The sequence below is a fragment of the Rhinopithecus roxellana genome, chromosome 15 (assembly GCF_007565055.1).
Source record: "Rhinopithecus roxellana isolate Shanxi Qingling chromosome 15, ASM756505v1, whole genome shotgun sequence".
NCBI lineage: Eukaryota > Metazoa > Chordata > Mammalia > Primates > Cercopithecidae > Rhinopithecus > Rhinopithecus roxellana.
In genome coordinates, this window is record NC_044563.1 from 54,520,018 (window position 1) to 54,547,227 (window position 27,210).

The 27,210-nt window shown below is 41.7% G+C and overlaps 1 protein-coding gene across 4 annotated transcripts; it reads left to right on the plus strand.

Moving 5' to 3' along the window:
* CLNS1A (chloride nucleotide-sensitive channel 1A) lies at nucleotides 1-24,197 on the plus strand. 4 transcript variants are annotated; one of them, XM_010365783.2, is made up of 7 exons: nucleotides 3-230; nucleotides 8,829-8,965; nucleotides 12,409-12,510; nucleotides 13,178-13,285; nucleotides 15,610-15,783; nucleotides 20,150-20,239; nucleotides 23,245-24,194. In XM_010365783.2, the coding sequence occupies exons 1-6, from the start codon at nucleotides 106-108 to the stop codon at nucleotides 20,215-20,217; spliced, it is 714 nt and encodes a 237-aa protein (XP_010364085.2). In that variant the 5' UTR covers nucleotides 3-105; the 3' UTR covers nucleotides 20,218-20,239; nucleotides 23,245-24,194. The 4 variants fall into 4 exon arrangements, with proteins under 4 accessions (XP_030774355.1, XP_030774354.1, XP_030774356.1 ...); XM_030918495.1 differs by lacking the exon at nucleotides 15,610-15,783 and having other exon boundaries at nucleotides 1-230; nucleotides 23,245-24,197; XM_030918494.1 differs by lacking the exon at nucleotides 12,409-12,510 and having other exon boundaries at nucleotides 1-230.
* The last annotated feature ends 3,013 nt before the right edge of the window (nucleotides 24,198-27,210 follow it).

Sequence of the window (27,210 nt, forward strand, 5' to 3'; positions counted from 1 at the left end):
AAGTTGTTCTTCCGGGGTGAGTGCCTCTTCCAGGGCGAGCGGTGTGGTGCAGGCATTGCTGTTTTCTAACTCCTCAGGGGCTGTGTTGTCGCACTGTCTGCTGCTATGAGCTTCCTCAAAAGTTTCCCGCCTCCTGGGCCGGCGGAGGGGCTCCTGCGGCAACAACCAGACACCGAGGCTGTGCTGAACGGGAAGGGCCTCGGCACTGGTACCCTTTACATCGCTGAGAGGTAGGGTTCCCGGTCCCCAGCGCCGGCCTCCTGCGTGCCACCCTCCTCCTTGCTGGAGCAGGCGGTGCGAAGGAGCCGGGCAAGGGGCGGCCTGGAGGGCTGCTGGGAGCGGGGGCGCGTGTCCGGGACGCCTCAGGGATACCTGTACCGGCTGGAAGGCTCGATTTTTCTAGCACTCCTCCGGAGTCTTCCATTCTCTATTTTCTCGGGCCGGAATTTCCCCTCATGGATTGTACTTTTTTTTTTTTTTTTCTTTTTTTCCTCTTTCTTTTTCTCTCTTTCTTTCTTTCTTTTTTTAACTCGCCTTTTACTGGAGGTCTGGCGCGTGCGTTGCCCTTAACGCACGGTCTCGTTTTAAGAGTCTGAAGTGTGCCTGTCTTTCCGGATGAACAGATGCAGGAGGTGTTCCCCTCTGCAGGATACGTAGTTTCAGAGCCGAGGGTGGAGGACTTTGAAAGTTTGGTTACACAATATAGATTTTTTCTGTAGGAATAGTAAGGAGAGGAACATCCTTAACTCGACACAGACAGGGGTCATATGCAGAGGTACCAGACTCCCGTTTTGGGGTCCTGGAAGAAATTGCCCTTTTATTTGGCCACCTGGAGCACTTTGGTATTTTCACAGTCAGATAGATCTACCTTAAATATTGTGGTTGTAGAACTGAGGTCCCTGTTTCCTTGACATTTAGTTCTCTTTATTTTGAAGCCTGTAATGACACATTTAATCTTTCCTGCCCTTCAGATATGTGTTGCTTCCCCTTTTGCTCCATCACTTGTCGACAGCCAGAGAAAATTCTCTAAGAACTCATGTGATTACTTTCGAACCACCTGTAAAATCCAGGATAATCTCCCTATGTTGCTGTCCACTGGCAACCTTAATTAGGTTTGCGAAGTCCCTTTTGCTGTGTAATATAACATATTCACACGCATGACACCAGAAACTGAAGGTCGTGGGGGCCAAAATTTTGCCTACCACAGAATCCAGAGCACAAAAACTGTAAAGAACTGTTGCTTTAAAGGGAAATTTAGACATTGAACAAGGCTTAGGCTTCAGGCCAGTCACTGAGATAGGACATATGGGTGGTAGGAAAAGCAAGATTGAGGTAAGAGGCAGATAATGAGTTTGGTCAGGACATGTGTGGAGTAATTGTACATACGAGTGTGTGTTGGACCGGGCACGGTGGCTCACACCTGTAATCCCAGCACTTTGGGAAGCTGAGGCAGGCGGATCGCCCCAGAAGTTCGAGATTAGCCTGGGTAACATGGCGAAACCCAGTCTCTACAAAAAATACAAAAGTTAGCCAGGCATGGTGGCGGCCTGTAGTCCTAGCTACTCAGGAAACTGAGATGGGAGGATCACCTGAGTCCAGAAGGTCGAGGCTGCAGTGAGCCGTGACTGTGCCCCTGCACTCCAGCCTGAGTGACAGAGTGAGACCTTGTGTCAAAAAAAAAAAAAAAAAAAAAAGAGTGTGTGTCTTGGGAAAGTGGTATTAAAGATAGATGTTTGGAAGTCGTTGAAGTATTAGTGTATACTCATGGAAATGGATTAGCTATCTCAGAAGAGAAGAGGACCAAGTGTAGAACCCTAGGGATACACCTGTGGGTGGGTCATGGAAGAAGAGACTTGAGAAAGGAGGAAGGAGCAGTCAAAACAAAATGTCAAGAGCGTATATTGAGTATTGACAAGGAAATCTTTGGTATTTGGGGAAAGCAGTTTCTTTGAAGTGGTAGAAGATGGAGCACAGATACATTCCTAGTTCCTAGGCATTCCTTTTTTATTCATGACATTGCTGTATGTTGACACTTCTTTCAATATTATAACTCCTTTTGAGGGACAGTCCTGTATTGGTTTTTGCATTTTGAAAAATTTCAAACCTACGGTCCAGTGCGGTGGCTCACGCCTGTAATACCAGCACTTTGGGAGGCCGAGGCGGGCAGATCACCTGAGGACAGGAGTTCAAGACCAGCCTGGCCAACATGGTGAAACCTCATCTCTACTAAAATACAAAAATTGCCGGGCGCGGTGGCTCAAGCCTGTAATCCCAGCACTTTGGGAGGCCGAGACGGGCGGATCACGAGGTCAGGAGATCGAGACCATCCTGGCTAATACGGTGAAACCCCGTCTCTACTAAAAAAAATACAAAAAACTAGCCGGGCGCGGTGGCGGGCGCCTATAGTCCCAGCTACTCGGGAGGCTGAGGCAGGAGAATGGCGGGAACCCGGGAGGCGGAGCTTGCAGTGAGCTGAGATCCGGCCACTGCACTCCAGACTCCAGCCTGGGCGACAGAGCGAGACTCCGTCTCAAAAAAAAAAAAAAAAAAAAAAAAAAAAAAAAAAAAAAAATTAGCCGGGTGTGGTGACAGGCATCTGTAATCTCAGCTACTTGGGAGGCTGAGACAGGAGAATTGCTTGAACCCAAGAGGTGGAGGTTGTAGTGAGCCGAGATCATGCCATTGCACTCCAGCCTGGGTAACAGAGACTGTCTCAAAAAAAAAAAAAAAGAAAAATTTCAAACCTAAGGAAAAGTTGTAAGTGTTATTACTACCCATACACCCTTCACAAAGATTTATTAGTTAACATTTTGCCATGTTTGTCTGTTTTTCTTTTTTTTCTGAGCCATTTGAGAATTGCAGACATGTTTTCCACTTCCTGTTCAGAAGAACAGGGACATTATCTTGTATAACCACAATACAATTCTCACACCAAGGAAGTATAACTCTTTTTAAGTTCTGACCAGTTTTTTTTTTTTTTTTTTTTTTTGGAGACGGAGTCTCGCTGTGTGGCCCAGGCTGGAGTGCAGTGGCGCCATCTCGGCTCACTGCAAGCTCCGCCTCCCGGGTTCACGCCATTCTCTTGCCTCAGCCTCCGAGTAGCTGGGACTACAGGCGCCCGCCACAATACCTGGCTAGTTTTTTGTATTTTTAGTAGAGACAGGGTTTCACCATGTTAGCCAGGATGGTCTTGATCTCCTGACCTCGTGATCCGCCCATCTCGGCCTCCCAAAGTGCTGGGATTACAGACTTGAGCCACCACGCCCGGCCTCTTACCAGTTTTTTAAAAATTCTTAGCCTGGGCAAGGTGGCTCACACCTGTAAATCCCTGCTCTTTGGAAGGCCAAGGTGAGCAGATCGCTTGAGCCCGGGAGTTCTTGACCAGCCTGGGCAACATGACAAAACCACGTCTCTACAAAGAATACAAAATTGCAAAAATTAGCCGGTCATGGTTGCATGTACCTGTAGTCGCAGCTACTATGGGGGGCTGAGGTGGGAGGATTACTTAATCCTGGGAAGTTGAGGCTACAGTGAGCTGTGATCATGCCACTGCATTCCAGCCTGGGTGACACAGTGAAACCTTGTCTCTTAAAAAAATTAAAAATTATTTGTTTCAGCTTTTCACAAACAAATCTCTTATGTTTCTTCTTTAAGATAATTTATTTTTTTATTTTTATTTTTTTTTGAGACAGAGCCTCACTCTGTTGCCCAGGCTGGAGTGCAGTGGTGCGATTTCAGCTCACTGCAACCTCCACCTCCTGGGTTCAAGTGATTCTCCTGCCTCAGCCTCCCGAGTAGCTGGGATTACAGACGTGCTCCACCACGCCCAGCCAATTTTTGTATTTTTAGTAGAGACGGGGTTTCACCATGTTGGTCAGGCTGGTCTCGAACTCCTGACCTCATGATCCACCCGCCTCGGCCTGCCAAAGTGCTGGAATTACAGGCGTGAGCCACCGTGCCAGGCCAAGATCATTTTTTTTTTTTTTTTTTTTTTTTTTTTTTTTTTTTTGAGGCGGAGTCTCGCTCTGTCTCCCGGGCTGAGTGCAGTGGCCGGATCTCAGCTCACTGCAAGCTCCGCCTCCCGGGTTTATGCCATTCTCCTGCCTCAGCCTCCCGAGTAGCTGGGACTACAGGCGCCCGCCACCTCGCCCGGCTAGTTTTTGTATTTTTAGTAGAGACGGGGTTTCACCGTGTTAGCCAGGATGGTCTCGATCTCCTGACCTCGTGATCCGCCCGTCTCGGCCTCCCAAAGTGCTGGGATTACAGGCAAGATCATTTTTTTGTGTGTGAAACATAAATACAAAAAAAAAAGAGTATAAATACACACACATACTGTATACATGTATATAGAGTCCAGCAGTTCTTCCTCTGAGGCAGTGAGGGAGAATGCCCAGAGATAACAAAGCTGGAGAAGAAGACAGTCATGTTCATGAGTTTGGCTTATAGCCTTTAGGCTTTGGTGAAACTATTTAGTTTGAGGCAGAGAGGGACAGCAACAGATTAGGTTTTGGCTGGACTTGGTTTTAGTCTCTCAGATTTGTGTTGAAAGATTTAGAATCTCCGACTTATTTCAGAGCTTAGTTTTTTATAGGAAGTTGAATTTTTTTTTTTTTTTTTTGAAACAGAATTTCACTCTTGTTGCCCAGGCTGGAGTGCAATGGTGCAATCTCGGCTCACTGCAACCTCTGCCTCCCTAGTTCAAGAGATTCTCCTGCCTCAGCCTCCTGAGTAGCTGGGATTACAGGCATGCGCTACCACGCCCAGCTAATTTTGTATTTTTAGTAGAGATGGGGTTTCTGCATGTTGGTCAGACTGGTCTCAAACTCCCGACCTCGGGTGATCCGTCCACCTTGGTCTCCCAAGATTACAGGCATTAGCCACTGCATCTGGCCAGGAAGTTGAATTTTTATCCAAATAAGGAAGATACAGAGGCATGAATAATATAAAATAGTTTAAAACAGGTAAAATAAAATAGGTTATCACATTAAAATTAGTAGTTTAAACTTATAATTTTTTTTTGTATCTCATTCCAAAATTAATTTTAAACCAAATAATTAAGTTAACCCAAATTCAAGACCTCTCGTAGCTTCTTGTCCTGTTTTTCATCCCATGCTGGGAATAAAGGACACTGACCATACTTGTGCAAAAGCATTTGAATTCAGCAAAACATTTTCTCTACATGTTTACTTGGTTTCTAATTCTTCTTGTCTTTCCCTTTTGACTCACAGTTTCTTTGAAACTGGGTATGGTTAATTAGATATTTTAGAAGGATTTCTTCTAGAATATATACAAAGAGTAAATGAAAATCAGAATTTAATGATCAGACAAAACAGTTATATTTTTAGATGATACAGTGAAATCTTTTATGTTTCTCTACAGCACTTTAAAAGTTATAACTTGAATACTTTGAGTAGATTTATTACAGTCTCATCCCAGCAAACTTTAATGGCAGCATGTCTGGCCTATTTCATCGTGGCCTCTGCTAGAATTAGAAAATCTGGTGGTGGTACAACAAATAATTTACGTGCAATAGGATTTAATTTGTTGTTAATAGCTATTTGTTCAAATTAAAATTGCCAGATAAATGAATGTACTGTCAAATCTCTCTTTTTTTTTTTTTTTTTTTTTTTTTTTTTGAGATGGAGTCTCCCCGCTGTTGCCCAGGCTGGAGTGTGGTAGTGTGATCTTGGTTCACTGCAACCTCTGCCTCCTGAATTCAACCAGTTCTCCTGCCTGAGCCTCCCGAGTAGCTGGGATTACAGGTGCCTGCCACCATACCCAGCTAATTTTTGTATTTTTAATAAGAGACAGGGTTTCGCCATGTTGGTAGGCTGGTCTGGAACTCCTGACCTCAGGTGATCCATCCACTTCAGCCTCCCAAAATGCTGGGATTACAGGCGTGAGCCACCACGCTTGGCCTATAATGTCAAATCTTTTTTAACATAGTAACATGCTGTTGGAAAAAATAAGTTGTTGAAAGTAAGTTGTTTTTCCATTTAAAAATATCTGTGAATATTAATATATGATATGCATTTGTAAATCTGAAAAAGTAAAATATAGAAACCTAGGGGTTTCTTTTCTTTTTTTATTAAAAAAAAAAAAAGGGCCGGGTGCGGTGGCTCAAGCCTGTAATCCCAGCACTTTGGGAGGCCGAGATGGGCGGATCACAAGGTCAGGAGATCGAAACCATCCTGGCTAACATGGTGAAACCCCGTCTCTACTAAAAAATATGAAAAAACTAGCCGGGCAAGGTGGCGGGCACCTGTAGTCCTAGCTACTCGGGAGGCTGAGGCAGGAGAATGGCGTGAACCCAGGAGGCGGAGCTTGCAGTGAGCTGAGATCGCGCCACTGCACTCCAGCCTGGGCGACAGAGTGAGACTCTGTCTCAAAAAAAAAAAAAAAGAATTTAACCATTAGAGTAAGTGTTTTTAAGTGTGGAACTTGGCTTCTGTCCTGTAGAGTGCATAATCCCAGTTCATGTAAAGATTATGAGAGCTCCATAGCAAATGCTGTGCAGAGGAGCATTTTATTCTCTCTGCACTAGTAAGGAATTACAGAGTTATTATTACGGCTTTTAAAAGTAAAGGCCATAATTTGACAGGCAATGATTCTATGTTTAGGTTTCAGTTTTTCCATGCCCTCATTCAAGTTTTATGGCTCTGGATATTTGAAATTATTTTGAACACCCAAATTTGGAATGTTTCTTTCTGAATTGTGATAATGCCAGAAAAGTTTTGAGATCAGAAAAGGGCAGTTTATTTGCTTTAAAATTATATAGCTTTTGTAGGGGACTCGTGATACTTGGATATTATTTCATCTCCACATTAAAAGGAAGGCAGTGAGCAGGAAAGATGCATACAGCACATAACTCATTACATAATACAATGTTTCTTTGGAACCAGTAGGAATGAGTTGTTCTGGAAAATAATTTGTAGAGGTTTTATCACTTTTAGCTCTTTAAGATTTATCACTTTTAGGCCAGGTGCAGTGGCTCAGGCTTGTAATCCCAGCACTTTGGGAGGCCGAGGTGGCAGATCACCTGAGGTTGGGAGTTTGAGACCAGCCTGACCATCATGAACATCATGGCAAAACCCTGTCTCTACTAAAAATACAAAAATTAGCGAGGTGTGGTGTCACAGGCCTGTAATCCCAGCTACTTGGGAGGCTGAGGCAGGAGAATCGCCTGAACCCCGGAGGTGGAGGTTGCAGTGAGCCAAGATCATGTCACTGCACTCCAGCCTGGGTGACAAAGCGAGACTTCATCTCAAAAAAACAAAAACAAAGATTTATCACCTTTAAGCTTCTTAGATTTCCTTTACTTTTTTTTTTTTGATAAGAATGTTGAACGGAGATCTTTCCATATGACAGTGCATATACTTACTTTTGCCTTTTTGAAGTAAACAATTAGATAAGTTTTAGTATATTTGCAGATTTGTACAGTTATCACCACAGTCTAATAATCTGCCTTTGTTTTGGTAATGCTTTTGGTAACTGAGGGTCAGACGTGTTTAACACTCATAGTATGTGGTTAGACATTGATTTCCTTTAGGGCAACTGTGGTGTGAAGTTCATCCTCCCCTTCCACTGAACATGAATGATCTCAGACTGTCACACTGTCATTGTTCCTGCCCAAGGCAGTCCTAGGTTCTCCTGTTTTACTTTTGTTTTTGCTTGGTTAAAAATTAGACAGCCAGGCTTGTTAAAATTGTATAGAATATAGAATGATACATGGGTCTTACTTCATTAACTTTTAAAAATAATTCATATAACATACAGTTTAACCATTTAAATATACAATTCAGTAGTTTTTAGTCTGTTTACAGAATCGTGCAATTATCACTACAATTTTAGAATATTTTCTTCACCCCAAAAAGAACCTGGTACCCATTAGCAGACATTCCCATTTCCTTCTAGCCCTAGACAACCACTGTATTGCATTAACATTTTTTTTTTTTGGCTTCTTCAGGATTTTTTACTTTTCTTCTGCTAAGTGGTACAGATGGATGAAGTATTAGAAAATTAGCTAGCTTCTACTGAAAGCTTAACGTACTGATTTTGGTGATGTGCTTCCTTTGGTACACCAATAAAATATTTGCATTTGACCACATTTGAGGGAAAACTAGGCCTAGCTTTTCTGTGGCTTTCTCTTAAAGATGTTGAATAAATGAGAGGCTTCAGGGAGTCTGTCTCTCAAGGTAATAAATATTTCCTGAGTTGCGGCGAGTGTAATGACACCCATTTATGTCTTTTAGTGTAGGATTCATGGAGAAACAAATTATTACCAAGGATTTATTGCATACTTACCTCCTGAGCTCTTTGTTAATGGTTTTGAAGAATGTTAAATAAAGGAATGTGATGAGTTCTGCTGTCAAATAGCTCATATTCCATAAGGGCACATATAAGACTCGTTACCACAGAGTTAAGTACTAAAATTTGCAAATCAGAAAAAGAAGAGGTCTTTATGGACTGGTGTAGTTGAAGGGAGACCTCATGGAAGAGAGGAGGATTTGCAAAAGCAAAGAGGGTATTTGAAGACATATCAAAAAAGAGTAAGCTTGAAAGTCATAGAAACATACATGTGACTGAGGAAAATGGAATTTCAAGTCTGTTTGAATTTATAGCTAGAGGGAAAGAGACTTTAACAGAATTGATCTTAAAGAAAATTCAATTTCCACTACTGAATTTTCTTATTTTATGAACATTTCTAAAAAAGTAAGCTTGAATTTATTTATATGCATAAAGGTGTCCAAGCTGAACTTTTATATACTTTGTGATATTACATTAGGATTTACTTTCTAAAACTAATCTACTTAAAACATGTTTTTCAGCCGCCTCTCTTGGTTAGATGGTTCTGGATTAGGATTCTCACTGGAATACCCCACCATTAGTTTACATGCATTATCCAGGGACCGAAGTGACTGTCTAGGAGAGCATTTGTATGTTATGGTGAATGCCAAATTTGAAGGTATGTATGGTGTAATTTAATCTAATGCCTCCTTTGATAGCAAATTATATTTTAAAAAAGAGTGTTTGATAATAATCAATGTAACATTGAGGCCATTGACTCATTTTGGATAGTAGTTTATTAAGCAAAATTTCAGCACAGCAACTTGGACAGTTGAAGTTTTCATAATGGACGTTTGTGTGTGTCTGTATATATTTCTATATATTTACACTTAGAATTCTTCATTTATTATGGATATGTATTTCTAGCTTTCCTCTAAAGTTTCACTGTTTATTCTGCCTTTCTCTTTTTAAAAGGCACCCTTAGAGGCTTGGATCAGTATACCCTGTGCTTCTGAGAATTTAAGATAGAACTGTTCCGTTTTGTTACAATAGTGGTTATCAGTGGGTGTAGGGGGAATATATTTTCCATGGACCTCCACCAACCTCACCATTCCCCCACATTCGGCAGTGACATTTTGGTTGAAAGAGGAAGGATATTATTGGCATCTAGCAGTTAGATGCCAAGGGTGCTATTATTATACTAAATATTCTGCTATGCGCAGATGGTCCACCACAACAAAGAATTATTCCATCCAAATGTCAGTAGTGCCAAGGTTGAGAAACTGTAGGATATAAAGATTCTCAAGTTTTGCTTTGGGATAATTGCAAAGACTTGTAAAAATCTAGTGAAGATGTTCATGTTTAAAATAATGGGTTGCTTTTCTTTGAAGTAGTGTGTAAGAGACAATCCCATGAATTTATCTATAAGGCTATTGCTCTTTCAAATTGGGATTTTAATACGGTTCCAGATATAATAATATGATCATTTATATTCAGTTGTGACACTATTTAGTAATTCTTAGGACTTTTGGCAAGCCCTGCCTCATTAAGTGGTAATGACTGATTCAGCTATCTGAAAATATTTTTGTTATAAGATTTCAAATTCTTGCCGTTGGAAAAGGTTCAAAGACATTTAAAAATCTAGTGAAGTCTGAAGAAGAGGATTAGGAAAAGTAAAAGGCTGTTAACCCTGGGGTGTAGTAGTGTAGTAAGACTTCCTAATAAGGCATTAGGCACAAAATTTACTCTTCATCTAAGTAAATGCAACTATGATTTTATAACTAAGAATATCATGTGTAATGTTTAGTTTAAAGCATTCATTCATTTCCAGAAATGCAAAACCTTGGAGGTACTCTTGCCAGTCAGCTCCAAATGCTTGTATGAAATGGCCCTAAATAGTGACGGGCATTGGAGGTGGGAAAGGTACATATCAAGAGAAAGGCTTAGGAAATAGCGTTTAATAATAAAGGGCAAAAGCACATTGAATAAGAAAACTCTGTCATTAGGCGGGGCACAGTGGCTCATGCCTGTAATCCCAGCACTTTGGGAGGCCGAGGCAGGCGGATCACCTGAAGTCAGGAGTTGGAGACCTGCTTGGTCAACATGGTGAAATCCCGTGTCTACTAAAAATACAAAAATTAGCTGGGCCTGGTGGCGGGCGCCAGTAATCCCAGCTACTCGGGAGGCTGAGACATGAGAATCGCTTAAACCCAGGAGGTGGAGGTTGCAGTGAGCTGAGATTGCGCCACTGCACTCCAGTCTGGGCAACAGAGCAAGACTCTGTTGGAAAAAAAAAAAAAAAAAAGTAAAAACTCTGTCATTAACTTGCTAGGCAAGTCATTTGCATCTCTCTGAGCCTGAATTTCATCCAAAAAAGTTAAGGGAGTGTATTGGTCTCTGGTTCTCAAACTCAAGACTAACGGATACACATTAGAAATACGTGGGAAGCTTGTTTAAAATGCAAATGCTGTAAGTCCTAAACTAGGAAAAAGCAGTTCAGTAGGTTTTAGGGTGTGTGTTTTAAATATGTGCTCTATAATCTTACAGAGTCTATATGATTATTTGATTGTAATTGATGTAATTATGAGTAATCCTTTCTTAGTAAAATATGCAGGATTTCCTATCTTACTAGAAATTAGTATCTTCCTGGGTCATGTTTATTTCACTAATTCTCCAGTTCTTTTTTTTTTTTTGAGGCAGAGTCTTGCTCTGTTGCCAGGCTGGAGTGCAGTGACGCGATCTCAGCTCACTGCAACCTTCGCCTCCTGGGTTCAAGCGATTCCCCTGCCTCAGCCTCCCAAGTAGCTGGGACTACAGGCGCCTGCCACCATGCCTGGCTAATCTTTTTTTTTGTATTTTAATAGAAACAGTGTTTCACTGTGTTGGCCAGGATGGTCTCGATCTCCTGATCTTATGATCCGCCCACCTCAGCCTCCCAAAGTGCTGGGATTACAGGCATGAGCCACCTTGCCTGGCCCTCCAGTTCTTTTTATCTTAAACTTCTCTCATAAATTACACATACTTGAATCATATTTTCCCAGCCTTTGTTCCTCACATTCTGATTCTCCAAATTCCAATATTTTTTTTCTCTTTGGCATACCTCTATAAGTCTCTTTATAAATGACCATCAAGACCGAGCACAGTGGCTCACATCTGTAAACCCAGCATTTTTTTTTTGAAACGGAGTCTCACCCTGTCACCCAGGCTGGAGTGCAATGGCGTGATCTTGGCTCAGTGGCTCACATCTGTAATCCCAACCTTTTTTTTTTTTTGAGATGGCGTCTCGCCCTGTCACCAAGCCTGGAGTGGAATGCCGTGATCCTGGCTCACTACAACCTCCGCCTCCTGGGTTCAGACGATTCTTCTGCCTCAACCTTCTGAGTAGCTGGGATTACAGGCGCCCACCACCATGCCTGGCTAATTTTTGTATTTTTAGTAGAGACGGGGTTTCACCATGTTGGCCAGGCTGGTCTCGAACTCCTGACCTCGTGATCCGCCCGCCTCGGCCTCCCAAAGTGCTGGGATTACAGTCCTGAGCCACCACGCCCAGCCACAATCCCAGTATTTTGAAAGGCCAAGACAGGACGATCACTTGAGCCCAGGAGTTTGAGACCAGCCTGGGCAACATCGTAAGACTCCATCTCAAAAAAACAAAAATTAGCAGGGTGTGGTGGCAAGTGTCTGTAGTCCTAGCTGCTTAGTAGGCTGAGGTGGGAGGATCGCTTGAGCCTGAGAGGGCAAGAGTGTCCAGTCTGGGCAACAAAATAAGTCCCAGTCTCAGAAAAAAAACAGACTGACCATTAGCTCTGTCATCTGTGGATGAGATTAGATTATCTTAAAAATAACCTTAAAAATTCATTCCCAGCAAGGCGTGGTGACTCACGCCTGTAATCCCAGCACTTTGGGAGACCGAGGTGGGTGGATCTAGAAGTAAGGAGATCGAGGCAAGGCTTTTCTAGGATGCTCACTGGATAAATAATCAGGATTTTTCAACCATAATTGGAAATAAATTTGTCAACCACAATTGGAAATTAAAATTGAATTGCAGTATTCAGATTTATCAATACGCTTCATTTTTTTAAAGTCAAATAATGACATTAAAAGGGTGTTTTTATTTTCTAGAAGAATCAAAAGAACCTGTTGCTGATGAAGAAGAGGAAGACAGTGATGATGATGTTGAACCTATTACTGAATTTAGATTTGTGCCTAGTGATAAATCAGCATGTGAGTGTTCTACAGTATTGATTCTTCCCCTTTTATGTACCAAGCATTCCCAATTAACACACACACACACACACACACACACACACACACACACACACAGCTCTCACCTTTACCACCATTACCTCCATTTTACTGCTTTTTCTTCATTTTAGCATTGGTAATATTGAGGACCAAATACCTATTAACATCAAAGGTTGTGAATGTAGTGAGAATATTGTAGACACTCTGTTATCTGGTTTTCTTTTGTGAATGGACTCTGGTTAGTTTTACTGATTGGTGCTGTTGACTTAATCTCACCTGCTGGATGGCAGAGGAGTTACAGCAGTTTTAAAGTGGAAGATCTCAGGATGGCTGGAAAGAACACTGTCAGCTGAGAGAGGCTTCACCCTGATGCCAGCAGTCTTACCAGGACTCTGACCTTTTTTTCTTGGAAAACCCCATGAGCCATGAAGAGATCGTAATAATCTCTCATAATGAACTCTTATTATTTTATGACTTGTCCTTTGCTTCAGCCGCTTTCAAGATTGATTTTACAATTTGGCAAGTTTGTAAATACTGTGGCCTTTTGTGTACCCATTAAATTTATTGGCACTGATGATTATTTTTATTATAAAATTATATTCTACATTGAAAAAAAAATCGGTTACAGTTTAATTCCCTTGTTCAGTGGAGGCGATGTTCACTGCAATGTGCGAGTGCCAGGCCTTGCATCCAGATCCTGAGGATGAGGATTCAGATGACTACGATGGAGAAGAATATGATGTGGAAGCGCATGGTTAGTGAAATGGATTTTAAAATGTTTTTTTGTTTGTTTGTTTAGTGTTTCATTGTAAGCATTTATTTGTATTAAGGGTAGAGGATTATAGTTCTTTATATGTCTGTAAAATATGCAGTATGGTAAGATTATTTTTATTATTATTACTTTTGAGACGGAGTTTTGTTCTTGTTGCCCAGGCTGGAGTGCAATGGTGTGGTCTCGACTCACCGCAACCTCCACCTCCCAGATTCAGGCGATTCTCCTGCTTCAGCCTTCCAAGTAGATTACAGGCATGCGCCACCACGCCAGGCTAATTTTGTATTTTTAGTAGAGATGGGGTTTCTCCATGTTGGTCAGGCTGGTCTTGAACTCTCGACCTTAGGTGATTCGCCTGTCTCGGCCTCCCAAAGTGCTGGTATTACAGGCGTGAGCCACTGCGCCTGGCTGGTAAGATTATTATTGAAAGAGAATGACACAGTAGTACACTTTATGCCAAAGCCCTTTGCAGCAGACAAATTTTTGAGGGTAAAAAGTAGAGATTGTTGGGAAGAATGGATAAGTAGAGCATATGGAAGGAAAGAAAATGGTAGAGAGGAAACTGGATAGTCAGAAAGTCTTTTAAACTGAGGCAGCTGCCCCCAGAGAACAAGCTTCTCTCTCTACACCTTGAGAACCTGGATCATTTATGTTGTTTTATTATTATTATTATTTTGCAACAGGGTCTCACTCTGATGCCCAGGCTGGTGTGCAGTGGCGTGATTTCTGCTCACTGCAAACTCTGTCTGCTGGGCTCAAATGATTCTCCCAGCTCAGCCTCCTGAGTAGCTGCGACGACAGGCTTGTGCCACCATGCCTGGCTAATTTTTGTGTATTTTTTGTAGAGACTGGGCTTTGCCATATTGCACAAACTGGTCGACTCTTGGGCTCAAGCAAGCCTCTGGCCTTGGCCTCCCAGAATGCTGGGATTACAGGCATGAGCCATCGGGCCTGGCCTGCATCTTTATTTAACATGTTCCTTCAAACAGCTCACTGCCAAGGTCATTTCTTTTTCTCAGAACCATACTTCATTTATTTTTCTCAGAACTATACGTCATTTATTTAAGAACTCTTTCCCGTTGCCTTCCCCAGACCAGAATGTAGTCACTAGTGTGATAAAGAGTCTTTATAGCTTGAAGTGCTTGCTGTTCTCTTTTCTTTTCCCTATTGGTCTTATGTACACCAATCTGGGTATCCAAAGCCCTTTCTTTCATGTACACCCACTTCCTGGCCTTAGATAAACACATTTCTGGGATTCTCCATTACATACCTAAATATGTCCAAATATATCCTTACCTTTCTGAGATTTTTGAGTGATTTAAAATTTTTTATCCTTTTTGTATGTTCCAGAATTTCTGATTTTTTTTTTTTTTTTTTTTTTTTCTGTTTTTAAACAGGGTCTAGCTCTGTTGCCCAGGTTGGAAGGCAGTGGTACCATCACCACCCACTGCAGCCTTGAGCTGCTGGACTAAAGCTGTCCCACCCCAGTCTCCCAATTAGCTGAGACTACAGGTGCACACCACTGTGCCTGGCTAATTAAAAAAACATTTTTTTGGAGAGATGAGGTCTTATTGTGTTGCCCAGGCTGATCTTGAACTCCTGGGCTCAAGCAGTCCTCCCACCTCGGCCTCTCAAAGTGCTGGGATTACAGACGTCAGCCACTGCACCTGGCCCTGATTTTTTTTAAGAAAGGAGCATGTTTTTTAATCAGAAAACATCTTCATTATACAAATTAATGTAAATTAATTTGTGCTCACTTGTAAAATTCCCACCTCAGGATAATGTAGGACTCTCTGACCTTAGGAACACACTTTTTTTTTCTAGTCCCTGGACATGGAATTCTTTGGGAATTGCTATTTACTGGCTTGTTATCTCTTTTAATAACCCTAGAGAGTAGGGGCATTTTCTTTGTATTTCCGGCTTCAGCAGTAGCCTATATATGTGTATAAATAAATGTTGAAAAGTATCTCCTGGAAGCCTATTTGGACTGTATGTTACCTTCAGCAGATTCTTTTTTTTTTTTTTTTTTTTTTTTTTCAAAACAAAATGTTGCTCTGTTGCCCAGGCTGGAGTACAACGGTGCAATCTCGGCTCACTGAAACCTCCATCTCCGGGGTTCAAGTGATTCTCCTGCCTCAGCCTCCTGAGTAGCTGGGACCACAGTTGCGTGCCACCACGCCTGGCTAATTTTTGTATTTTTAGTAGAGATAGGGTTTCACCGTGTTGGCCAGGCTGGCAGCAATTATGGATTCCATTTTGTTTTTTCTAATTGTTGTATTTAAACTTTAAGTTTTCTGTTTGTTTAGAACAAGGACAGGGGGACATCCCTACATTTTACACCTATGAAGAAGGATTATCCCATCTAACAGCAGAAGGCCAAGCCACATTGGAGAGATTAGAAGGAATGCTCTCTCAGTCTGTGAGCAGCCAGTATAATATGGCTGGGGTCAGGACAGAAGATTCAATAAGAGATTATGAAGGTGAGTGTTCTTTTGCATTGTGAACAGTCAGATGAGCACTTGGGCAATAAGTTATGGATAGTCATAAAAGTTCTTTTAATAACTAAGAGAAATAATTGACTGTAGTATAGGAAGCAGATACAGAATTATATAGTGTGGGAATGCTTATGTCACTTGTTTTTGGTGATTTTTTTTTCCTCATTACCAAAACAGTCTGTTCATAGTCAAAAACATTCTTTTAATGTGCGCAGGCAAAGTAGACATGAAAAAAAAATAAGTGTAATTCTAACTGAGAGATATCCACTATTAATTTTCTGTTGCACCTCTGTATTAGTTTACTAGGGCTATTATAACAAAGTGTCATACAGGCTGGGTGGCTCAAACAGAATTTTATTGTCTCATAGTTTTGGAGGCTAGAAGTCCATGGTAGGTTATCTCTGAGGGCTGTCAATTCAGGCATCTCTTCAGGTATACACACACCCACCAAAGCAAGAGAGAGAGATTTTAAGAAATTGGCCCATGTGACAGAAGGCTGGCAAGTCCAAAATCTGCAGGGTAAGCTGGCAGACTGGAGACCCAGAGAAGAGTTGATGTTGCATTCTGCTGCCTCAGAAGTTCTGCTGGCAGAATCTCTTCTTGCTCAGGGGAGGTGAGTCTTTTTCCTGTTGAGTCCTCCAGCTGATTAAATGAGACTCACCACACTATGCAGGGTAATCTGCTTCACCCAAAGTTCACCAGTTTATAAGGCTAATCTCATCTAAAAAATAACCTCCACAGAAACGTCTAGAATAATGTTTGACCAACTATCTGGACACCATTGCCTAGCCAAGTTGGTGCATAAGTTTGACTATCACATCCTTCTTTTTTTTATTTTGAGATGGAGTTTCTCTCTTGTTGCCCCAACTGGAGTGCATTGGCATGATCTTGGCTCACTACAACCTCTGCCTCCTGGGTTCAAGCGATTCTCCTGCCTCAGCCTCCTGAATAGCTGGGGTTATAGACGCCTGCCACCACTCCCAGCTAATTTTTGTATATTTAGTAGAGACAAGGTTTCACCATGTTGGCTTAAAGTATGCACTGGCAAAGAAGAGGTAGAAAAATTAAATAGAATTCTGAGAGGCAATTATTATTAATTTTCTGTTGCATCTCCTTTCTTGTTTGTGTCCTTTTGTATGTGTATATACACTGATTCTTTGTGTGTGTGTGTGTGTGTGTGTGTGTGTGTGTGTGTGTGTTTGAGCAGAGTCTCGCTCTGTGTGCCCTCAGCTCACTGCAACCTCTGCCTCCCAGGTTCAAGTGATTCTCCCACCTCAGCCTTCCGAGTAGCTGGGATTACCCACTACTATCATGCCTGGCTAATTTTTGTAGAGATGGGGTTTCACCATGTTGGCCAGGCTGGTGTCGAACTCCTGACCTCAGGTGATCCGCTTGCCTTGGCCTCCTAAAGTGTTGGGATTACAGGCATGAGTCACTGCACCCAGCCATGATTCTGTCTTATTTATTTATTTAAGACGGAGTCTCACTCTGTCGCCCAGGCTGGAGTACAGTGGCATGATCTTGGCTTACTTCAACCTCCACCTCCTGGGTTTAAGAGATTCTTCTGCCTCAACCTCCTGAGTAGTTGGGATTACAGGCATGCGCCTCCATGCCTGGCTAATTTCTGTATTTTTAGTAGAGGTGGGGTTTCACCATGTTGGTCTCAAACTCCTGACCTCAGGTGATCTGCCCGCCTTGGCCTCCCAAAGTGTTGGGATTACAGGCATGAGCCACTGCGCCCGGTCAAGATGTTACCTTTTTTTATTATAGTAATTGCCTAAAGAGTGCCATGTGAACGCTTACTTCATGCCTTATAGCAAATGATTTTAAGGTCATAAATACTTTTTGCTAAGTTGAGATTATTGGACTTTTATTCATAAGCCTCATTAACACATTGGAGTTGCCTATATATAAAAATTCTTCAGCCTGTGCCAGTCTCCATCTCTGAAGTCCTGAGCACCCACATCATTATTTTTGCCAGTGAAACACTTTTAGTGTGGCATTTTTAGTGCTTCATGTGCTCCTTTATGTAAGAGGTGTTTATTGAGCTGTACCAGGTACAGGTAATACAGCAGTACTCAAGGGATGAGGTTACTGACTTCATATCAGTGACATTCTGGTGGAAGAAAAGTTAACAGTACATTGAGATATAGGAGGTGCTTGGGCAGCTGTGGAATCGTAAGGGCTGGGCCCTTTGCCCAGCCTGGATAGTCAGGGGGAGTGTTAAGTTTCATGGAATAAGTGACATTTAAGTCAAGATCTGAAAGATGTATAGAGATGGCCTAGGTGGGCTGGGCATGTTTTCTCACACCTGTAATCCCAACACTTTGGATGGCCAAGGTGGGCATATCACAAGGTCAAGAGATCAAGACCATCCTGGCCAATATGGTGAAACCCCGTCTCTACTAAAAATACAAAAATCAGCTGGGCATAGTGGCGCATGCCTGTAGTCCCAGCTACTTGGGAGGCCGAGGCAGGAGAATCTCTTGAACCTAGGAGGCAGAGGTTGCAGTGAGCCAAGATCAAGCCACTGCACTCCAGCCTAGTGACAGAGCAAGACTCCATCTCAAAAAAAAAAAAAAAAAAAAAATGGCCCAGGTGAAGACGTTGAGGGGAGATGCAGGTAAAGGGATTAGTCATGTGCAAAGAAGGGTTCAAGAGACTATTCAGATTTGGGGAACTGAAAGTAGTTCAGTGTGAAAGGTAGTTATTATGGTAACAGATAAAGGTAGAATAGTGAACTGGGTAACGTCTTAGAGGAACTCTTAGGTCAGTGGGAAGCCATTGAAGAATTTCATTAGTGTTTCAGAAGGTGACTGTGGTTATAATTTGGAAAACTGATTGGAGAAGAAAAATACTGGAGAGAAAAAGAGAAACCCTGTTGTGTGACTTACATATTAAATAAGAGGTGATCACCTAAATTAGGTAGTGGCAGTGAATATCAAAAGACCTGACAGATTTCAGACTCTGAAGAGATAGAAGCAACAGAAGTTAGGGGCTTGGGATAAGGGTTTCTAGTTTAAATGGATAAGAGGCACCCTTTAGTAAGACTGGAAAAAAATGGCATTTTTTAAATGTGGAAAGATGAACAGTTAATTTAGATACGTTACATTTGCATCTGCAGGTGACGGGGTGCCCTGGGGCTGTGGGCAGAAGACATTTTTTGGTGGGCCAAAGAGTTGAGGGGTGACTGGGAGGTGAGCAAGTGAAGAAAATAGCTGTATATGACTCTTTTTTTCTTTTTGGAGTTTTTTTTTTTTGTGTGCACTTGTCGCCCAGGCTGGAGTGCAATGGTGCAATCTCAGCTCTCTGCAACCTCTGCCTTCCTGGTTCAAACCATTCTCCTGCCTCAGCCTCCCGAGTAGCTGGGATTTACAAGCACCTGCCACCACGCCCGGGTAGTTTTTTTGTATTTTTAGTAGAGATGGGGTTTCACCATGTTGGCCAGGCTGGTCTCAAACTCCTGACCTCAGGTCATCTACCCACCTTGGCCTCCCAAAGTGCTGGGATTACAGGCATGAGCCACTGTGCCCAGCTAAGACAACTCTTTCCATGGGGCATTAGTCTGTTTTCACACTGCTGATAAAGACATACCAAGACTGGGCAATTAACAAAAGAAAGAGGTTTCATTGTACTTACAGTTCCACATGGCTGGGGAAACCTCACAATCATGGTGGAAGGCAAGGAGGAGCAAGTCACATCGTACGTGGAAAGCAGCAAGCGAAAAGAGCTTTTGCAGGAAAACTCCCCCTTATAATAACCATCAGATCTAATGAAACTTACTCATTATTATGAGAACAGCACGGGAAAGACCTGCCCCATAATTCAGTTATCTCCCGCAACACGTGGGAATTCAAGATGAGATTTGGGTAGGGACACAGCCAAACCATATCAGGGCTCTTGTTTTTTTCTCTTGTTGCCTCCCACCTTTTATTTAATGAGATGACAAAAATGGGGAAATAAGCAAAAAGCTTGCTGTACTGATTTTTGTCTTCCTCCTGAATTATGTTGTAAGCTTTGTGAGGATAGCTTAAAAAAAAAAGCCCAGCAGTAAATACTTAGATCTGTAAAGGGTGAACAGTTGATCCTGCATTTGAAAGTTCCTACGTAGAGTTATTTTAGTATTGAGGTTGACACTTTACACAGTAAATGTCACAGACTGATTTTGATGTGGCCTAAATCCCCAGGTAGCATTTTCTTTCTGTTTGTCCTTTCAGACTTTTCTTTTCAAAAAAGAGGAAAAAGCAATTCTTACCAGCAGAGGGCACTAGCTTCCTTCTGGTAGAAGTTATAAGTTGCATCTACCTGTTTGAAGTGTACATAGGGATTGCTCAGTAATTTTTTTGTTTAGATGGGATGGAGGTGGATACCACACCAACAGTTGCTGGACAGTTTGAGGATGCAGATGTTGATCACTGAAAATGATTTATGCAGGTTTAAGGTGAGTAGTTCATTTTCTCCTTGTCACTGAACATGAAAATCATGTGAAATGATTACTTCCTACTTTTTTTTTTTTTTTGAGACAGGGTCTTACACTGTCACCCAGGCTAGAGTGCAATGGCATGATCCTAGCTCACTACAGCCTTGAACTCAAGCAGTCCACCTGCCTCACCCTCCCAAGTAGCTGGGACTATAGGCATACCCAGCTTATTTTAAAATTTTTCGTAGAGACAGGGTCTCATTATGTTGCCCAGGCTGGTCTCAAACTCCTGGCCTCAAATGATTCTCCTTCCTCGGCATCCCGAAGTCCTGGGATTACAGCTCTGAGCCACTGTGTCCGGCCTATTTCTTTTTCTTTCTTTAAAAAATATTTTTCTTCTTTTAAAGCTCAAATTGTCCCTGACAATTTATTTGCTATTCCATTATTCTGAGAAATATATTGTCCTTTGCCAGCCTAAGTATTTCAACTATATGTTAGATAATAACTGAAGGTCATGTTCATATCATACAGAGCTAGAACTAGTAATTGTAATAGTCCTTTATAAACTGTTATTAAATTGTTGTTCCTCTTTCCCCACTACAACTTCCTCCTACCTTATAGCATTGTTTTCTTGAATACTGGCTATCCTCCAGTCTTTGAGATGCTCTTGCTATCCTCCTTTTATTTTACTAAAGCATATAGTAATAGCATGGCAAAATTTATGTGTTTTGACTTGACTCTGCTACCACTATCAGTCATCCAGTTATGAGACCCTTTGTTATTCCCTGCAGTGATAAATATTTCAGAATTCCTTCTCATTTCTTCTGATACAGATTTTAGTTCTGAACCTAGTTCTCTAATCATTGGCTTTTCTCCAGTTACAAGTTTTAATTCTTTTACCCCTGTTCTATTTCGTTTCAGAAACCAGCCTTTTAAAGTTCCAGTTAGCTTCCAAGTTACTGCCATTGTGAAAACTGTATAACATTGCTTCTTATACTGACCATGAATTGTGATATTGGACCTCTGCTTTCTTCTCACGTCCTGCCAGTGGAACTATCAGAAAATAACCTCTTAGAGTTCTATGATTTATATCTTCCCTTAAATACTTAATTTTAATTTCCACATTTACGTTTGTCAGTGGTAGCCATACAGTCTAATATTAGCAATGTCCCCTCTGTTGAAATCATGTGTTTGTATCACTGGAGCTCTGTTAACTTTGATTTTTAGCTCTCCCAGTTCCAATTGTCAGTAACTTCACTGTTCTACTTCATGGGAAATCTTTTGTTATCAACTTAAGTCTTTTTTCCTTATTTCTCGTCACATTATAGCATATTAATTTTTTCAGTTCAGTGATACTTGTTTAGTAACTGTTTTATTGCAGTTAGAAAACAGATTTTTGGGTCTTTGGGCTTTCACATATTTCTTTTGAAGAACAGACTGTTCAGAGAACATCAGCCACTCTTTAATTAATCAGAATCATGAGAAACTCATTTGGTATGTCACTAACAGTTAAACAAATGGGGTGTTACTGCAGTCCTTGGCAAGAATTCTTAGGATTCTTTTTAATGGTGAAATAGCCACAAACTTTTCAATGAACTTTGTTTTCTGTTTATTTTATCCTAGAGCTCAGAGGCAGAGAATTATTTTATTCATAATTTTTTTTTTTTTTTTTGAGATGGAATCTCGCTCTGTCGCCCAGGCTGGAGTGCAGCGGCGTGGTCTTGGCTCACTGCAGCCTCCACCTCCCAGGTTCAAGCGATTCTCCTGCCTCAGTCTCCCGAGTAGCTGGGCCTACAGACACGTGCCACCACGGCTGGCTAATTTTTGTATTTTTAGTAGAGATGGGGTTTCACCATGTTGGCCAGGATGGTCTTGATCTCTTGACCTCGTGATCCACCTGCCTCAGCCTCTCAAAGTGCTGGGGTTACAGGCATGAGCCACTGCACCCTGTTTATAATGTATAAACGTTGTAAATAATGTTTATACATATTCTTCATCTGGATAATTGATCTGAATTCCAAACAATGTCTACATTTTTTTTTTTTTTCTGACATGGGAGTCTCACTCTGTCGCCCAGGCTGGTGTGCAGTGGCACAGTCTCGGCTCACTGCAACCTCTGCCTCCGGGGTTCAAGCGATTCTCCTGCCTCAGCCTCCTGAATAGCTGGGATTACAGGTGCCCACCACCACACCCGGGTAATTTTTTTTTTTTTTTTGGAGACAGAGTTTCACTCTTGTTGCCCAGGCTGGAGTGCAGTGGCGCAATCTCGGCTTGCCGAATCCTCCGCCTGCCGGGTTCAAGCGATTCTCCTGCCTCAGCCTCCCGAGTAGCTGGGATTACAGGCATGTGCCACCACATCTGGCTAATTTTGTACTTTTAATAGAGATGGGGTTTTTCCATGTCTGGTCAGGCTGGTCTTGAACTCCTGACCTCAGGTTATCCGCCTGCCTCAGCTTCCCAAAGTGCTGGGATTACAGGTGTGAGCCACCACGCCTGGTCCTAATTTTGTATTTTTAGTAGAGACGGGATTTCACCATGTTAGCCAGGCTTGTCTCAAATTCCTGACCTCAGGTAATCCACCCGCCTTGGCCTCCCAAAGTGCTGGGATTACGGGTGTGAGCCACCACACCTGGCTGTGTAAATTTTTAATCATTTAAAATTGTACATGCTTTTAAAGAATGAACAAGGTATAAATAATTAGAGTAATTTATGCAGCCATTTATTAATTTCATGATAATGGAACTAGGACTTCTCAATGCATGAGGTGGGGTGGAGATGGCACATTAATGGTGGAATCACAACTCTGCCACATACTTGTGTACACCTTTGGACAAGGCATATAACTTATTTAATCCTCACTTCCTCCATCTGTAAAATGGAGAGGATAATAACTACCTTGCAGGGTTGTTGCAGAGGCTGAGATAAAATGTACCTAAGTCCTCTGGCACTCTGTGACTAGGCATTCAATAAATAGTAGCTATTATTATTATTACTATTGTAAACACTGTGAACCTTTTGTTTTTCAGATTCTGCTCCTAACTGTAGGAGAGAACTTGGTGCCTCTTCCACTCTGGAGTGAAGTTGATGGAAGTCTTTTTCCTTTTCCACAACCCAACCTGAACCAGTTCCTTCTTGAGACAGACTATACTGAGACAATAAGTTGTCACCAGCAGAAGATAGATAATATGACCTTTATTAACTTGATGAATTAACTTAACCAAGAGGGTATTTGTAGTTTATTATTTACCCCAAAACTTTCTGTGTCTGGGTACCCTCTGAGTAGGCCTATAATTCCTGCCTTGACTATGTGCATCTTTTGTAAGCTAGCAGATTTATGTGGTGAAAATGCACAGGAGCTTGGTGTAGGTAGACTGGGTAGGAAAGAGAGAGCTCCTTTTGCCATGTTTTATCAGTCTGCTGTTACAAACTCTTAGGTTATATCCTTTAATTTCCAGCTTTTTAGGTTAGTTTCCGTAACAGAGCAAGTGAGTCTTGGATGAAGTCCTCAAAGTACTTCAAATGGTAATTGTTTTGTTTTTGTAATAGCTTAACAAATAAACCTAGGTTTTCTATATTACTGTGCTCTCATTCTTGACTAAAACCATTAATGAGAAATGTGTTTTAAAAAATAATGCTGGCAAATATGAGAATTTTGTTGGCTTTATTTTTGTTTACTTATTAAGGAGAACATGAAATAAAATAGAGCTTCTGGCAAGTATTTAGTAAGGCAAAGATTTAACACATTTCAGGGGATTTCTGCCACTTCCTTTTAGATTAGCAGTAATTTCTTTTATTTATCAACTCTCAATTTTCAGTTTTCATAGATTACCTGGGTATTATAAGGCTGATTTGTAATTACTGATTTATACTTGGACTTTTGATACCATTATGTGGCCTTAAAAATAACGTTATACAAGCTAATCTTACTACCAGAATCACTTGGCTAATTAGTGAATAAACTGATGTTTGGTGACACTCAGCCCAGTGTTCGTTTCAGCATTGTCACTTGGTTTCCCTCAGCTTGCAAGGTAGACTGAAACAAAAACTAATTTTCCTTTTTCTAACCAGACTCTCAGAATTTCTGAGTCTGTTAACAATAGGTGAGTAAAACAGCCACTTGAAATGGAAACTAAAATTTACTGAGACCTTCTCTGTACCAGCCACTGTCCTGAGTTCTTTATTATGTATTATAATATTCTTAATTAACTTATGAGATACACTTTTATCCCACTTTATAGTTGAGGAAACTGAGTTATAGAGAGAGGTAAAATAACTTGCTTAAGGTCATGTAGATAGTGAACTGTGATTTTTGAGCCTGTGCTTTAAAACATCATACAGCCTTACCATCTACCAGCAGCAGAAAGCATGCACACTCTCCCCACTGCTGCAGGGTTTTAGTGTTAACATTTCAATGGCAGTACAAGAGCTTCCCAAGTTTCTCTGCCACCCATCTGAGCAACACCCATAATTCTATCCTAGGAGTTTGTCCATTCTTCAGTAAGCAGTCAGGACATTCTCAAGGCTAGTATTATAAATTCCATTTGAGTTCCTTTTAAAGGGAACAAATTTGTAATTGTGACTTTCCATGAAGCCAAAATTGCTCTGATAGCAAAATATCGAGGAGATTCAGAGTGTACTGGGTTTCTTACTGGTGTTGCTGTGGTCAATGCAGTATGCAAAAAGGCAGGAGACCAAAGCATGTGGGCACCTCTCTGGGCTTATTTCCTCATTAGACTAAATGACTTTCAAAGATTGAGCTATAATTCACTAAATAGTAAATTAGAACTGTAGCGTTGAGAAAATAGAAGCTGAGAAAAAAGAGCAGGCCAGGCTTTTAAAAGATAACATGTATAATGATCAGCCAGACAATATTTATTGATTTCATTTGAGCCTAACTTTAGGGTTGCTGTAATTGTTTTCTTTTTGTGTTCCTGATGTAGAGACACTTTAAAGGTACATAGACATTTCCCTTCCAAAATGTAAGTCATCTAAATGTTCCTAAAAGCTAGAGTTAGTGGTTCTCTGTTCTAGGTTCTATCATTTAAAAAATGTATTCATTAAGATATGGTCCCAGCCAGACGTGGTGGCTCACACCTGTAAGCCCAGCACTTTGGGAGGCTGAGGTGGGCAGATCACTTGAGGTCAGGATTTTGAGACCAGCCTGGCCAATATGGTGAAACCCGTCCCTACTGAAAATGCAAAAATTAGCCAGGCCTAGTGGTGGGCACCTGTAATCCCAGCTACTCAGGAGGCTGAGGTACAAGAATCGCTTGAACCCAGGAGGCAGAAGTTGCAGTGAGCCAAGGCGATAAACTTGTTTAAATCCTTAATAGAGGCTGGGTGCAGTGGTTCACACCTATTATCTCAGCACTTTGGGAGGCTGAGGCAGGCAGGCTGATCACCTGAGGTCAGGAGTTCAAGACCAGCCGGGTCAACATGGTGAAACCCTATCTCTACAAAAATACAAAAATTAGCTGGGTGTGGTGGTGGGGCACGTCTAATCCCAGCTACTTGGGAAGCTGAGGCAGGAGAATCCCTTGAACCTGGGAGGTGGATGTTGCAGTGAGCTGAGGTTGCGCCATTGCGCTCCAGCCTGGGCAACAAGAGCAAAACTCTGTCTCAAAAAAAAAAAAAAAGAGGCCGGGCGCGGTGGCTCAAGCCTGTAATCCCAGCACTTTGGGAGGCCGAGACGGGTGGATCACGAGGTCAGGAGATCGAGACCATCCTGGCTAACATGGTGAAACCCCGTCTCTACTAAAAAAAAAATACAAGGCCGGGCGCGGTGGCTCAAGCCTGTAATCCCAGCACTTTGGGAGGCCGAGACGGGCGGATCACGAGGTCAGGAGATCGAGACCATCCTGGCTAATACGGTGAAACCCTGTCTCTACTTAAAAATACAAAAAACTAGCCGGGCGACGAGGCGGGCGCCTGTAGTCCCAGCTACTCGGGAGGCTGAGGCAGGAGAATGGCGTGAACCCGGGAGGCAGAGCTTGCAGTGAGCTGAGATCCGGCCACTGCACTCCAGCCTGGGTGATAGAGCGAGACTCCGTCTCAAAAAAAAAAAAAAAAAAAAAAAAAAAAAAAAAAAAAAAAATACAAAAAACTAGCCGGGCGAGGTGGCGGGCGCCTGTAGTCCCAGCTACTCGGGAGGCTGAGGCAGGAGAATGGCATGAACCCGGGAGGCGGAGCTTGCAGTGAGCTGAGATCCGGCCACTGCACTCCAGCCTGGGTGACAGAGCGAGACTCCGTCTCAAAAAAAAAAAAAAAGGTTATGTATTTTTGAGGTTCTGTTAGGAGCTTCCTCAATATTGGTAAAGGTGAGAGATTATGTGCAGATGATCATAATATACAGGTTGAGTATTCCTAATCTGAAATCTGAAATTCCCCAAAATCTGAAACTCTTGAGTGCTAACATGATGCCCAAAAGAACTGCTCATTGGAGCATTTTGGATTTCAGATTTTCGGATTAGGGATGCTTAACCAGTATAATGCGAATTATTCCAAAATTTTAAAAACATTCCAAAATCTGAAATACTTCTGATCCCAATAATTTCGCTTAAGGGATACTCAATCTGTATAGTCCTTTACTTTTAGAAGACAGGTATGATTACTGCTCAGAGATAATAGATATTTAGATAGAATTTATCTGCAGGATTTCAGATGGGTTCACTATTATATACCTGATTCTCATGCAAATCCTGTTTTAAAAGTATAGAATGGATGAATCCATATCTGGGACTCATCTTTTGTGACAAATAACTGAATTCTAAGCATTGTCTCTCATGGGGATCCTCATAGAATTATTGCCATCCCTTTATGAAGAAGCTGGAACATATTTCCACTAACATCTCACTCTGTTTATATTTACATAAGTAAAATCAGTAGGGGAACTTCATAATTTTAAATGACAAAAAAATGAATTATTTTGGAGATTACATGAATCACTAGTACACATAAAGCACTTAGAACAACAGTGCCTAGAATATAGCTCA